Source organism: Cherax quadricarinatus, chromosome 46 (assembly GCF_038502225.1).
Source record: "Cherax quadricarinatus isolate ZL_2023a chromosome 46, ASM3850222v1, whole genome shotgun sequence".
NCBI lineage: Eukaryota > Metazoa > Arthropoda > Malacostraca > Decapoda > Parastacidae > Cherax > Cherax quadricarinatus.
In genome coordinates this window covers 7,231,183-7,244,134 of record NC_091337.1, presented here as the reverse complement: position 1 = coordinate 7,244,134, position 12,952 = coordinate 7,231,183, and the positions used below count along the sequence as shown (strand labels likewise).

Below are 12,952 nucleotides of genomic sequence, written 5' to 3'. Positions count from 1 at the left end.
TAGGACAGTTTTATTTATTCAATTAATACATCTGAATATTCTTAATATAAATATTTTTTCATTAAAAAAATATTTTCAATGTGAGAAGATATTAAGATGAAATGAAATAAAGTTGTCTTTTTAAAGTACAGTAATCATCACAAGCCAAACCTAGTAGGTTTAGTGCTTTGATCATAATACAAGCCAAAAATGTTTTATTAAAGACAGTCTTCCTGATCATAATTGGTTATTGGTATTAGAGAATGTTAACCCTCAAGGGAGGTTTCTTGGTGAGGGAACTTTTGGTCCAAGGCCTCTTCAAGGGGGGGGGGGGGGCTCCTTGTTTTGGTGAAGCTCTTGGTCTGAGGAATCAGACCTGTCAGTCTCCTTCCTCAGACCGAACCTAATTACCCCCCAATCCCCCCCTCCCTATCCCATCTTCCCCTTTTTCCTTTCCTCCTCCTCCTCCTCCCCACCCCTCCCTTTTGCCCTTCTTTTTGGCCTTCGGGATTTCTCCCACATGCACGCTAGTTCCTGGGTAGGGGAAAGGATACCGGGATCCATCTCATTCCGTTGAGGTTCTTGGCGGTGGCGTAGTTTGCCGTGGAATCTGGATCGCCTGGGGATGTCCCAATCCCCCTCCAGTATCCCGGAGTAGCTTTGGGTGTCTTTCGGGTGACGGGTGTATCTCTGGAAGCCACCTTTCGGATTCTGGGGGTGGTGGCCGAAGGAGGTATGCTTTGTGGCGGATATCTGGCCGCCCTCTCTTTTGTCCACCGAGGTAGCTCGGCAGATGTGAGGTTGCTATCCCGGATTGCTGGTTTACTGGCATGAAGGGTAGGGTATGGCACGGGTTCTATGCTGCTTCTGCGCTACTAGCGGTGCTGAGGTCCTCTTAGGCACTGAGGGAGATTTCCGGCCCTTTCATTCCTCCTGGGAACTATTCCTCCCCGCTCCCCCCTTTTTTTATTCTTCTTTTTTTATTTTTATTTTCTTGGAGAACCCACTACCCCCGGGCTCCTTGATACCGCACCCCATTATTCTGACCCTGCCTTCTTTTTAGACCACTCTTCGGACACTCCTGATGCCCCTGTACCTCTTGCTGGTGCTGTTTCCTCACCCGCTTCAGGTACTGGGGCTTCGACTGACTCCTTCGATTTGTCTGACCTCCACTCTCCTTCGACTATGCTTCCGGCCTCTCCCTCTACGGTACGGCAATTTTCGAATCGCCAGCCCATTTCACGCCGGACCAACTCCGGTCCTACTCCTAAATGCCAACGTCAATCTCCTGATGATGCTCCTTCGTTACCTTCCCATTCTACTCGGGAAAAGACCGACACGTCATGCACTCCCTCTCCACGCTCGGTTTTGGACCACACAATGGACTAAATTCTTTACTTTAAGACCGACTTCTGCCTATCTTTCTGACCATAGTATTGGCAAAGCGCTCCTGCATCATGTTGGTAGAGATATTTCATTTCATGCTCTCAAGAGCGGTACGCGCATCGTCACTGTCCAGAATGCTACCCAAGCTCATGATCTTTCTCTCCTTTCGAATATTGATACTACTCCTATCACTATTGAAAAACATCTTTCTCTCAATTCTTGTAGTGGTGCTGTCATTCTGCCCCATACCATAGTCCAACAGAATTTCCAGTCATGTGGCAATGCCATTCTTGAACAGCTGGAACTCCAGGATCTCCCAATCCTCAAAGTAGACACTTATGTCCTTCCTGCCCGTGGGCGGAGACGTTACCCTTGCAATGTGGTTGTTTAACTTTTGACAGCCGTGAACTCCCGTCCTCTGTATATGTCGCGGGACATTGGTTACAAGTTCGAAAGGTGATACCTACACCGCAACACTGTAGAAATTGCTGGCGTTTTGGTCACCCAGCGAAATATTGCAGATCTACAGCCGAATGCCCAGTCTGTGGTGCCGACGACCATTCTAATACATCTTGCAGTCAACCTCCATCTTGCCTTGATTGTAATGAAGCTCACCCTTCGTACTCCCGCCGTTGCCAGGTCTACTTAAATGAACGTGAAATCCATTGCCTCAGAGGCAGAAGGTCTCCCTTATGCTATGGCAGTTACTCATCTCCGCCTCCAAGGGAGACTACCCCGTGTTTCTTATTCTCGTGTTTCAACACATCCCCCCACTTCTGGGGTCCCATCTTCTGCAGCCTCCTCTGTTGTTATCCCTCCCATAGCCACTCCGGCATCTAATCCTTTTGCTGTCCTTGGCTCTGACGTCCCGACTACAACTCGGTCTGTTCTCACATCTTCGCGTCCTTCCTCACAAGCCCCAGTATCGACAAGACCTCGTACGACACCTTATACCAATCGCCCCTCTACTTCTCAGAAGTACAAAAAATTCACATTGCTCAAATCTTCTTTGCCCCCCTTCCTTCCCTTCTTCCACCTCCACACTTTACCTTTCCAGTCTGTGCCTAGTTCTTCCCCTCTCTCTGGCTCTGTTACAAGTGTGGAGATTCACCCTCCTCCTCGTACTATGCCTTCCACCCCCGTCCCCTCCCAAGTTTCTCCCTCTTCTGCCACCTCCCAGGTTTCTGCCTCTTCTGTCCCCCACCCCCCAAACTTCATCTCCAGTCCCTTACACTCTTTCGTCCCCCTCTACTTTGGTACAGTCCATTACTGTCCCAATTTTTACTCACCCTCCCCCTTCTACCTCCAATATGGTCTCCCATACATCTTTGAATTCAGAAACACTTGAAGCCATTTCAGAATATATTGCAGAGACTAAACCTTCAATGGACACTGATTCACTTCCTGTTCCTTCTCTTCCCTCTCCTCCATCTTCACAACCCCATTCTTCGCAACGCTCCGTTCCTTCGCTGCTTGAACGTCTTCCAATGCCACCACACGTTGACTTTTCTAACCCCTCTAGTCCTTAGGTGCCTTTGCCTACGGATTCCTGGTATTTTCTTCATCGCCAATCATGGCCTATTTACAGTGGAATATCCGCGGCCTCAGGGGTAATCGGGGTGAGCTTCAGATGTTGCTTTCCAGGTTTTCCCCTGTTGGTGCTTGCTTACAAGAACCAAAATTACACTCAGCTGTTTTCCAACCTATCTCAGGCTATGATTTATTGTATTCTTCGGATCCTTTCTCAGATGGGACCTTTAATGAAAGTGCCCTTCTTCTACGCAATGATATTCCGTACTGTCAACTATTTGTCCATACCTCGCTGCATTACACTGCAGCCCGTATCCACTTGAATAAGTGGTTTACAATATGTTCTTTATATCTCTCTCCTTCTCGAGCATTTTCTATCCCAGACTTTGCCTTTCTTGTTTCATCCTTACCACCACCACTTTTGTTACTTGGTGATTTTAATGCCCACCATTTCCTCTGGGGGGGGGTCTCATTGTGACTCACGTGGCATCCAGTTGGAGGCTTTTCTCGCCTCTCACCCCCTCCATGTTTTAAATACGGGTACTCCCACCCATTTTGATCCTTGTACTCATACTCTCTCTTGCATCGATCTATCAGTCTGCTCTTCCTCCACTGCACTAGACTTCACCTGGTCTGTTCTACCGGACTTACATGACAGCGATCGTTTTCCAATCATTCTTTCTTCTTCATATTCGCCACCTTTCCGTAGCCCTCGCTGGCAATTTGATCGGGCAAATTGGGATCTTTACTCACACCTCACTGCTTTTAGTGAGGTTCCTTCTTCATCCTCCATTGATGAGCTCCTACACCTCTTCTCGACGTCAGTTTATACCGCAGCTCATTCTATATCCCAAACCTCAGGCAAGCATTCTCAAAAGTGCGTGCCTTGGTGGTCTCCTGCTTGTGCTCATGCAGCATGTTTGAAACGCGCTGCATGGGGCAGGTACCGATACAATAGAACCAATGAGAGACTTCTTGATTTTAAGCAGAAGCGTGCGATCGCTCGCTGTGTCATCCGTGATGCTAAACGCACTTGCTGGCGAGACTGTTTCCACCATCGCCTCTGCTTCTTCTATGAGTGCAGTCTGGAAAAAAGTGAGGAAATTGAGTGGTAAATACTCTCCTGACCCGGCTCCTGTTCTACGGGTCGCCGGTATTGATGTACCAAACCCTCTTGACGTTGCCATTGAAATTGGCACTCATCTGGTCCCTATTTCCCGGGGGCTCCATCAATGCCCCTCGTTTCTTTCCTCAAAGTCTACCAGAGAGTTAGTACCCTAGGACTTTTCTTCTCTCAGAGAAGAACAGTATAATGTGCCTTTTACACTTCAGGAACTGGAGGCAACACACTCAGCTTGCCGATCATCGGCAGCTGGACCTGACGACATTCATATTCGTATGTTGCAACATTTACATCAGTCAGCCCTTGTAGTCCTCTTACACCTCTTCAATCTTATTTGGGCACAAGATGTTCTTCCCCAGCTGTGGAAATCTGCCATTGTTCTCCCTTTCCGCAAGCCGGGTACTACAGGACATGCCTCCCACTATCGTCCCATCGCTCTTACTAGTGCAGTTTGCAAAGTGATGGAACGTCTCGTAAATCGCCGTTTAATGTGGTATTTAGAGACTCGCAACAGTCTCTCCGCTAGTCAATATGGCTTTCGTAAGGGCCGTTCTACCATAGACCCCTTACTACGCTTGGATACGTATGTTCGTAATGCCTTTGCAAATAATCACTCAGTTATTGCCATATTTTTTGACCTTGAGAAGGCATATGACACAACTTGGAGGTATAATATTTTGGCCCAAGCCCACTCCTTAGGCCTCCGAGGCAATCTACCATCCTTCCTTAAGAACTTTTTAACCGACAGACACTTCCGTGTTCGAGTCAATAATGTGCTTTCCCCGGACTTTGTCCAAGCTGAAGGTGTCCCTCAGGGATGTGTTCTGAACACAACACTTTCTCCTTGCTATAAATGATTTGGCCTCTGTTCTTCCACCCAATATTTGGTCATCACTATGTTGATGACTTCACTATTGCTTGTGCAGGCACTGACTGTCATCTCATTGCAGTTTCTCTCCAGCATGCGGTCGACCGTGTTTCCACTTGGGCCACCACGCATGTGTTTAAATTTTCCAGTACCAAAACTCGCCAAATTACTTTCACTAGACGCTCTGTCATCTCCAATCATCCTTTGTATCTCTATGGCTCTCGTATCCCCGAACGTGATAGTCAGGTTTCTAGGCCTTCTCTTTGACCGTAGGTTATCCTGGAAACCTCACATTACCCCTCTGAAGGCAACTTGTCACAGCCGGCTAAACCTTCTTAAAACCCTTGCTCATCTTTCCTGGGGAGCTGATCGTCGAACTCTGCTTCGCCTACATTCAGCCCTCGTTTTATCGAAACTTGATTATGGTGACCAGATTTATTCCGCGGCCTCTCCTGCTACTCTCTCTAGCCTTAACTCTATCCATCACCAAGGATTACGTTTGTGCCTTGGTGCTTTTCGCTCTTTCCCTTTTGAGAGCCTCTATACAGAAGCGAATGTTCCATCCTTGTCTGATCGCCGTGATGCCCATTGCCTTCGCTACTATGTACGCTCTCACGATCTACACAATCCTTCCATTTATAGAATGGTCACCGATATTAGTAGACATTCTTTATTCGTTCGCCGCCCCTGTTTGCTCCATCCCTTTTCTCTTCGCCTACATTCACTCTTGTCTTCCCTTCAGTTACCACCTTTATATGTTCATGTAGCATCTCACTTTTCCCTACCCCCCTGGGAAGTTCCAGCTGTTCGGGTCTGTTCTTTCTCACTCCCTTGCTCGAAAGCTCAACTGCCTACGGTGGCTTCCCGCTCTCTTTTTCTTGATCACTTCCACTCCCATTCTCATGCCACCGCTGTGTACACAAATGGCTCTAAGTCTTCAGGCGGTGTCGGATTCGCAGCAGTGTTTCTGGACAGCGTCGTGCGAGGGCATTTACTATCTTCGGCTAGCATTTTTACTGCTGAATTGTATGCCATTCTTGCAGCACTTATTCGTATCGCATCTATGCCTGTGTCATTTGTGGTAGTCTCAGACTCCCTTAGTGCTCTACAGGCTGTACGAAAATTTGATACATCTCACCCCCTAGTTCTCCATATCCAACTTTGGCTATGCCGTATCTCTACCAAGCATAAAGATATTGTTTTTTGTTGGGTCCCTGGTCATGTCGACGTACAGGGCAATGAACAGGCAGACACTGCTGTGCGGTCAGCAGTACATGACCTACCAATTTCCTATAGAGGTGTTCCATTTCTGGACTATTTTGCTGCAATAGCTACCCACCTTCACACCCGTTGGCAACAACGTTGGTCAACTCTGCTCGGTAACAAACTTCATTCTATTAAACCGAGCATAGGTTACTGGCCGTCTTGTCATCAGTGCCAAGGTTGGGAGACCACTCTCTCCCGCCTTTGGCCACACTCGTCTTACTCATGGGTATCTCGTGGAGAGGCACCCTGTTCCTCTCTGTGAGCAGTGTCAAGTTCCAGTATCGATTAGCCATATTCTGTTAGACTGCCCTCTCTATCAACGAGCACACAGAATTTACCTCCAATGCCGTCTTCGTTCTTCTACTCTCTCTTTACCTTCCCTTCTTGCTAATGGACCCTCCTTTAATCCTGACTCTCTCATTGACTTCTTGACAACGACTGATTTACTCCACAAACTCTGATGATGATACCTTTCGCACTCCCCTCAGCCCTTTCTAGTTCAGTCTCTTGCTGCCCTTTACCCTTTCACCATCCACTGCCCCGCTGTTATCCGTAACCTATTGCCCTTTTGCCACCTGATGCCCTCGCTTTCTTCCTGCCCTGCAGCGCTGTATAGCCCTTGTGGCTTAGCGCTTCTTTTTGATTATAATAATAATTTGGTCCAAGGAATGTGATCTGATCTCCCTGTCCTTAAGACTGAACCTGATTACTTCCTATTCCCTCGAGTGCTGCATTACCCTTAAAAGTATTTCTCTCCTTTCCTATCTTCTCTCCCTTCCTCCCCATGCTACTATGGTTGTTCCCAAACCTCTTAGTAACTTGCATATACAGCCATCCCTAGAAATTCACTATCTTTACCCCACAGATATGGGTATCTTCATTGAAGACCTTCATGCTTTCGGAAATGAGACTTGTCAGTAGGGTAGTAGGTAAATTTGGGGTGCCAGGGGTAAATGATAATGGGGGGGGGGGGCTTTAATTGAACTTTGCATAGAAAAAGGTTTGGTAATAGGCAATTTATGTTTTAAGAAAAAGGATAAACAAGTTCACGAGATATAGGGCATAATGACAGCAGTTTGTTGGTCTATGTATTAATGGATAAAAGGTTGATACATTGACTTCTGGATGTGCATGCTTTTTTTGGAGCAACAGGTATATTGGATCAATATCTAGTTGTTACTGAAAGAATTAAGGGCAAGATAGAGGAGTCACATATGAAACCGAGGTTTTAGGAAGGTAGGGAATGTGTAGACCAAATGTATACATGGAGTATAATAGTGAACAATATTTATATAAGGGTAAGGCAACTTTTCATTGCATTTATGGATTTAGAAAACGCATACGATGGGTGGTTAGAGAAGCAATGAGGTAATAATGCGAGTGTATGGAATAGGTGGTAGGTTACTCAGTCTTTTTTTTTTTTTTTTTTTTTTTCTCTCTCTCTCCGTGTTGAGGCTCAGGTTAGGGTTTGTAGGAGAATTTCTAGTAAAAGTAGGTCTTTAACAGGGATGTGTGATGTCACCATGGTTGTTTTAACATATTTATAGATTGGGGTTGTAAAAAAAAAAAGTGTTTGGGAGAGGTGTGGAATTAAAATGTATAGAATCTAATAAAGTGGTGATGTCACAGTTGCTTTTTAGTGATAACACTGCTTTTGGGCAACAAAGTTTAGGTAATGAAAGATAGGGTATCAGATTGGAAGGAGGAAGTGAACATGTTCAGGTATTTGGGTGTGGACTTGTTGGCAGGTGGGTCTATAAAAGAGGTGAACCATAGAATTGATGATAGAAAAAATCATCCTCTACCTACATTCAGCCCCAGCCTTATCTAGCAAAACTATGGAGGCCAACCACATTTTTTATCTATGGGCTTTTTGATCAACCCCAGCTGAGAGCCTGTACATGGAGGAAAATATCCCCTTGCAAGTCTTTATACTAATAGTCTATTCTGTTAAGTTTCCATGACCTTCAATTCCTTCCATGTACAGGAGGGCCCCGTGTTTTCAGCTCCCTCTTTTTCAGCAGTTTTCAGTTGAGCCATTGTGCATTGTTTTATGCTTTTTCTGCTTTTCCACCATTTTCATGCAACAGTTGCATAAGGGAAGGGCAACTGGCACCATATTTTAAGGTAAGTACTATTGTATATACTGTATTTCTTTTATTTTTGTATTTTTTTTTATGCCTAGCTGTACTGAGCCCTTAACTTGTGATAGTCTAAACACGTTATCATGCATTTTAAATGCATTCAACACTGAAAAAACATTTTTTTTTTTTCCACTCTTTGGCAATTTTAACTTGTTGCCGGCAGTCGGGAACATAACAGTCGCAAAAACAGGGCCTCTCCTGTACAGAACAGTTACAGATGTTAGTAAGACTTCATTTAAGTCACTCCAATTAATTATACCAATTTAATATCTTAGAGCCATCCCATATCTTTTCTCCTCCCTTCTTGGAGGTTCCAACAATTCAAATTTGCTCCTTAACTTTTTTTTTTTTTTTTTATTATAAAGTTTTAAGTCTCATGCTAGATCCCAATCCCCAGATAAGTAGGGTATGTTGCTATTTTTCCAGATAAAATAATCCAAGAATACTTGCTAACAGGCTAGCATTTTCAAAGTTTATGCAATACAGTGCATTGTAGGCCTTCCAGAAATTTGATTTTCCTCGTCCCATTGTCATACATGTACAACTCTGGTTGTGCAACATTTCTAGCAAATGTAAAGATGTCATTTTCTGCTGAGTACCTGGACAAATCAGTTTGGGGCAATGAACAAGCAGATGTGCAGCTCTGTCAGCAGGTCATGACCTCCCAATTTCATTCAGAGGTATTCTTTCTCGGACTATTTTGAGGCAATCTCTTTAGACAACAGTGGTGGTCAGAGTTGGTCCAACAGTAAATTGCTTTCTATCAAACCACATTTGGGTTTCTGGCTGTCCTCTTACCACAGTGTTATCACATTTGAGAGACTGCATTCTCCTGCCTATGTATCAGCTCCACTCATCTCGCTGGTATCTTGTGGAAAAATGTCTGGTACCACTCTGAGGATTGCCGAGTGACGCTGTCAGTTTACCATCTCGTAATATATTGTCCTGTATCTTGACCTTGCTGAAAGTTCCACCTTAGACTTTTTTACTGAAACTAACTTATTGCACTAGCTTTGGTTATATTTTACCTTTAGCACTCTCCACTGCCCCCCCAGTAACTTGCACATTCCTGCTGACCTCTGCATACTCCTTCCTTAGCACATCCCACCCTGCAGCATTGTATGACCCTTTTGAGTTTAGCATTTTATTTCATGCAATACTCACTATTATACACACTACAACCATATCTGCCTCATCATTTGTTTCCAACTTGGAGTGCAATTATAGCCACTCAGAAATTTGACAGTTTATCGTATACAATCGTCACATTTTTAGCAAGCACTTTCCCTCTCCCAGGTCCCTGGACGTGCCTATATTTAAGAGCAATGAATGTGCACACTCGCCTGTCATTCACAAGTGACCAGATTTTTATCTCGACAGCTTTGAAACCACTGGCAAAAATGTTGAGCAGTTAGGATGCAATAAATTTTGTATCAAACCACAATTAGATTCCTACCAGTCTTTGCAAAGTCATCAGGTTTCAGAAACCACTTAGGTTTATGAATTGCAAGATTCTTAAGGCTGTATGGAGAAATGTCCAGCACCTGTGAGAACTGCCAGTTTCTACTATTGATTCACTATATCCTAATTGGCCCCCTATCAGAGAATGCTGAATTCAAGTGGAACATTTGCAGTGCCCTGAATCATTAATTTGATACTGGACTTTCCCTTAAAATGTTGGTCTGTTAACCCAAATGTCAAGTTTTTATTTTTACACCTAATATCTTTGATGCAGCATCTGGACCGAGGCATTCAGATGTTTAATTTAGCCACTACCAGTCATCTTGCTGCAGTGTTCTGCTGTAGATTTGCCGGTACAATCGCCCAGCCCAGGCCTTTGTCAACAGGTGGCCTGGCCTTGGCTCCCTGTCAAGGGAGTATCTCAGACCAATGTCTGCCATGGGAGGAGGTACAAGTACCTCATCTGGGACCAGCTGTCTCCAGGCCTAGCCCCCACAGGGCTTGAGGGAGAAGCTGCCACAAACCCCGCCCACACTAGGCTCGAATTATTATTATTATTATAATCAAGGGGGAAGCGCTAAACCCAGAGGATTATACAGCACCTGGGGGGGGGGGGGATGTGGAAGGCATTCAGGCTTAATTCGGGGAACTGGAGCACAGATCCAATTCCCTAAATCAAGAGCCCCTCACCAACATCAAGGAACCTTCCTTGAGGGGACTAGGCTCGAAGGGTGTGACAGCTGCCACATCTGTAGTGCACAGGCAAGCAAGCACTACAGGATCCTTTTGGAGTCATATCAGCTTTGGGCATTAAGCCCAAGCACTGGGGAAGCTCAAGAATGCCTGTGATGGTGGTGGTGGTTTGTTGTTGCTGCTGCAATTGTCTGTTGCACTTTCATCTCTTGCTGCAGTGGCAAGGCTCAAGTTGCCTGTTCATGAGGAGGATTGTGGGTTCTCCCTTGGGGGGTGGGGAAGGGACACTCATGCCCATAATTATAATCAAGGAGAAAAGTAAATAAACCATTGCCATTAATTTGTATTTTACAAAAATAACTGGCACATTTGTACACTGTATAATAATCACTAAGTTTCCTATTTTTGGGGGGGATTACCCAGTAAAAGATGCTGGGTAATCCAAACTGTTTTATATTTAAATGAGTCTTGCATCCAAAATTTGAATTACATTAATTACAAGTTTCTATTAACCCTACACAATATTGCGTGTTCAGAATAAAATCTCTTCACTTATCACAGAAGGAAGTAAAAACTGAAAATATTCTTATTGCAATCAGGTAAAAGCATTTGTTCACAACATTTTCTTGTAGCGATACTCAATTTTGTGCCTTTGAAAACTCTACCAAAAGGTTAGTAAACTCGGCAAGAGTGCAACTTGTTCGAATGGCTTCAGGATCGAAGTGTGTTCGGCTGGCTTTGTGTTTGGCATTTCTAAGGAAGTCTACTACTTTGTTGATTTTACCCAAATCATGTCCTGTAAGTAAAATAAGGAATAAAATATTCTATTTCAACTAAAGTATATAAGCGTACATAAGGAAGAAGCAGGTGCAGTGAAATTGTTTTTCTTGAAGCTATTTTCCCCGCCCACCAAGACCAAGTTCTCTACAAATATAGACTACCCACCCGAGATTTTGAATCCATTGGATTGACAGTGCTCCTGATGGGCAAGAATTTCCCCAAAAGTTAGATTTCACTGCACTCAACTTTCCTAGAAAGGGCTAAATCTGGAAAGGTAATTTAGCAGACAAAATAATTTAGATTCTGGACACTGCTTTAAGTTTATTAAAATATATTCACTGGTGTGCTCTAAACCTGCTGAGAAAAGGGGGCGAGAGGGAGATTCCGTACAATATCTAGTACTTTTATAAATTTGTGTATTTCAATGAAAGCACAACAGTGCATCAGGTCTTAAACTAACATCTAAGAACATAGTGGTACTTTGTTTCAGGACCTTGGACTTGTACCAAACAGGACGCATACCTAACGAATTTTCCCTTAAGAAATACAGGGAAAACAATTAATCTGTTCCTGTGAAAAAAATCCTATTGTTATTGGCATATATGTTGATGGCATTGTATAAAATAATTTAAACACTGCTTAATACTAAAATGCATACATAAATACAAAAGAATTAGATGAAATAAATGCAAATTTAACCTCACTTTGCTGAAGTCGAGTGCCTACTAGGATAGTGCTGAGAAGGGAGGAGGAGATGTTTGGAAGGAGTCCCCTTCTCTTTTCTGTCTTTCCCTATTTGGACCTGGTTGAAGCTCACCAGGTTTGACTTTTACTAAAAATCTGTCCAAAGAACTTTGCTTCTGTTTTCTCAGGATCTTTTGGAAATGTGACAGTCTGGTCATTCCAGACAATGTTATTACAGCTTGTTTGAGCTTTGTTGAGGTGGTACTTCTCTGCAAGTTTTTTGACATCCATCCATTTGGCAAAGATTTCCTTGATTAATGAAGTAGGGGGTTCCTCTATATCCTCTTCTGAGCCTGAAGAGAGTGCATCAATCTTAGTCTTGTGCTCCTCCTCCTCAAGTTCCTGCAGCTCCTCAGTGGTCAGCTCTTCCCTGTGCCCCTTCACTAACTCCTCCACATAATTACTCACATCCAGACCCATGGACCTGCCCAGACACACACTATCCTCCACTATATTATCACGTATTATTATTATAATCAAAAAGAAGCGCTAAGCCACAAACCCTCCACTATAGACACAGCCTCAAGGTCCCTTTCAGCCACTGCTTTTGGCCACAAATTCCTCCAAGCAGAGTTCATTGCCTCTGATACACTATAGCTGGCACACTGTTATGCCATCCACGTCGAAAGCAATTTATCAACATGCTGTAATGTCCCTGATCTTTGTAATCGATTTTGCAACATTAGCCGATTTAACAACATCTTTGTTTTTCACAATCGTAGATACCATTGTTCTCGGCATGCAGCAGCAAAGTCCCAGATACATATGCCACCTTCGTACTTTTCAACAATCTCTCTTTTTTTCACCTCCATGGTAATCCTAACAATTTTCTTCACTGCTTGGCTCTTCTCGCTAACTTTCTTAGAACTCATGGTTAGTGAATTTACTAAAAATTCACAGGAAAAAACACAAAATCACGTGAAAATTCAGAGTTACAGCATGGGTTGTTCACCGAATGGTAGCAACGGGCATACTGAC

At 44.0% G+C, this 12,952-nt stretch overlaps 1 protein-coding gene across 1 annotated transcript in view; it reads right to left on the bottom strand.

Annotated features, from left to right (window-relative positions):
• Positions 1 to 10,780: 10,780 nt before the first annotated feature.
• LOC128696670 (TRMT1-like protein) overlaps positions 10,781 to 12,952 on the bottom strand; it is a 45,704-nt gene continuing 43,532 nt past the window's right edge. Inside the window, exon 8 of the mRNA XM_053788004.2 lies at positions 10,781 to 11,246. Within this exon, the coding sequence (XP_053643979.1) occupies positions 11,089 to 11,246 (158 nt within the window). The 3' untranslated portion in view covers positions 10,781 to 11,088. The remainder of the gene's footprint in view (positions 11,247 to 12,952) is intronic.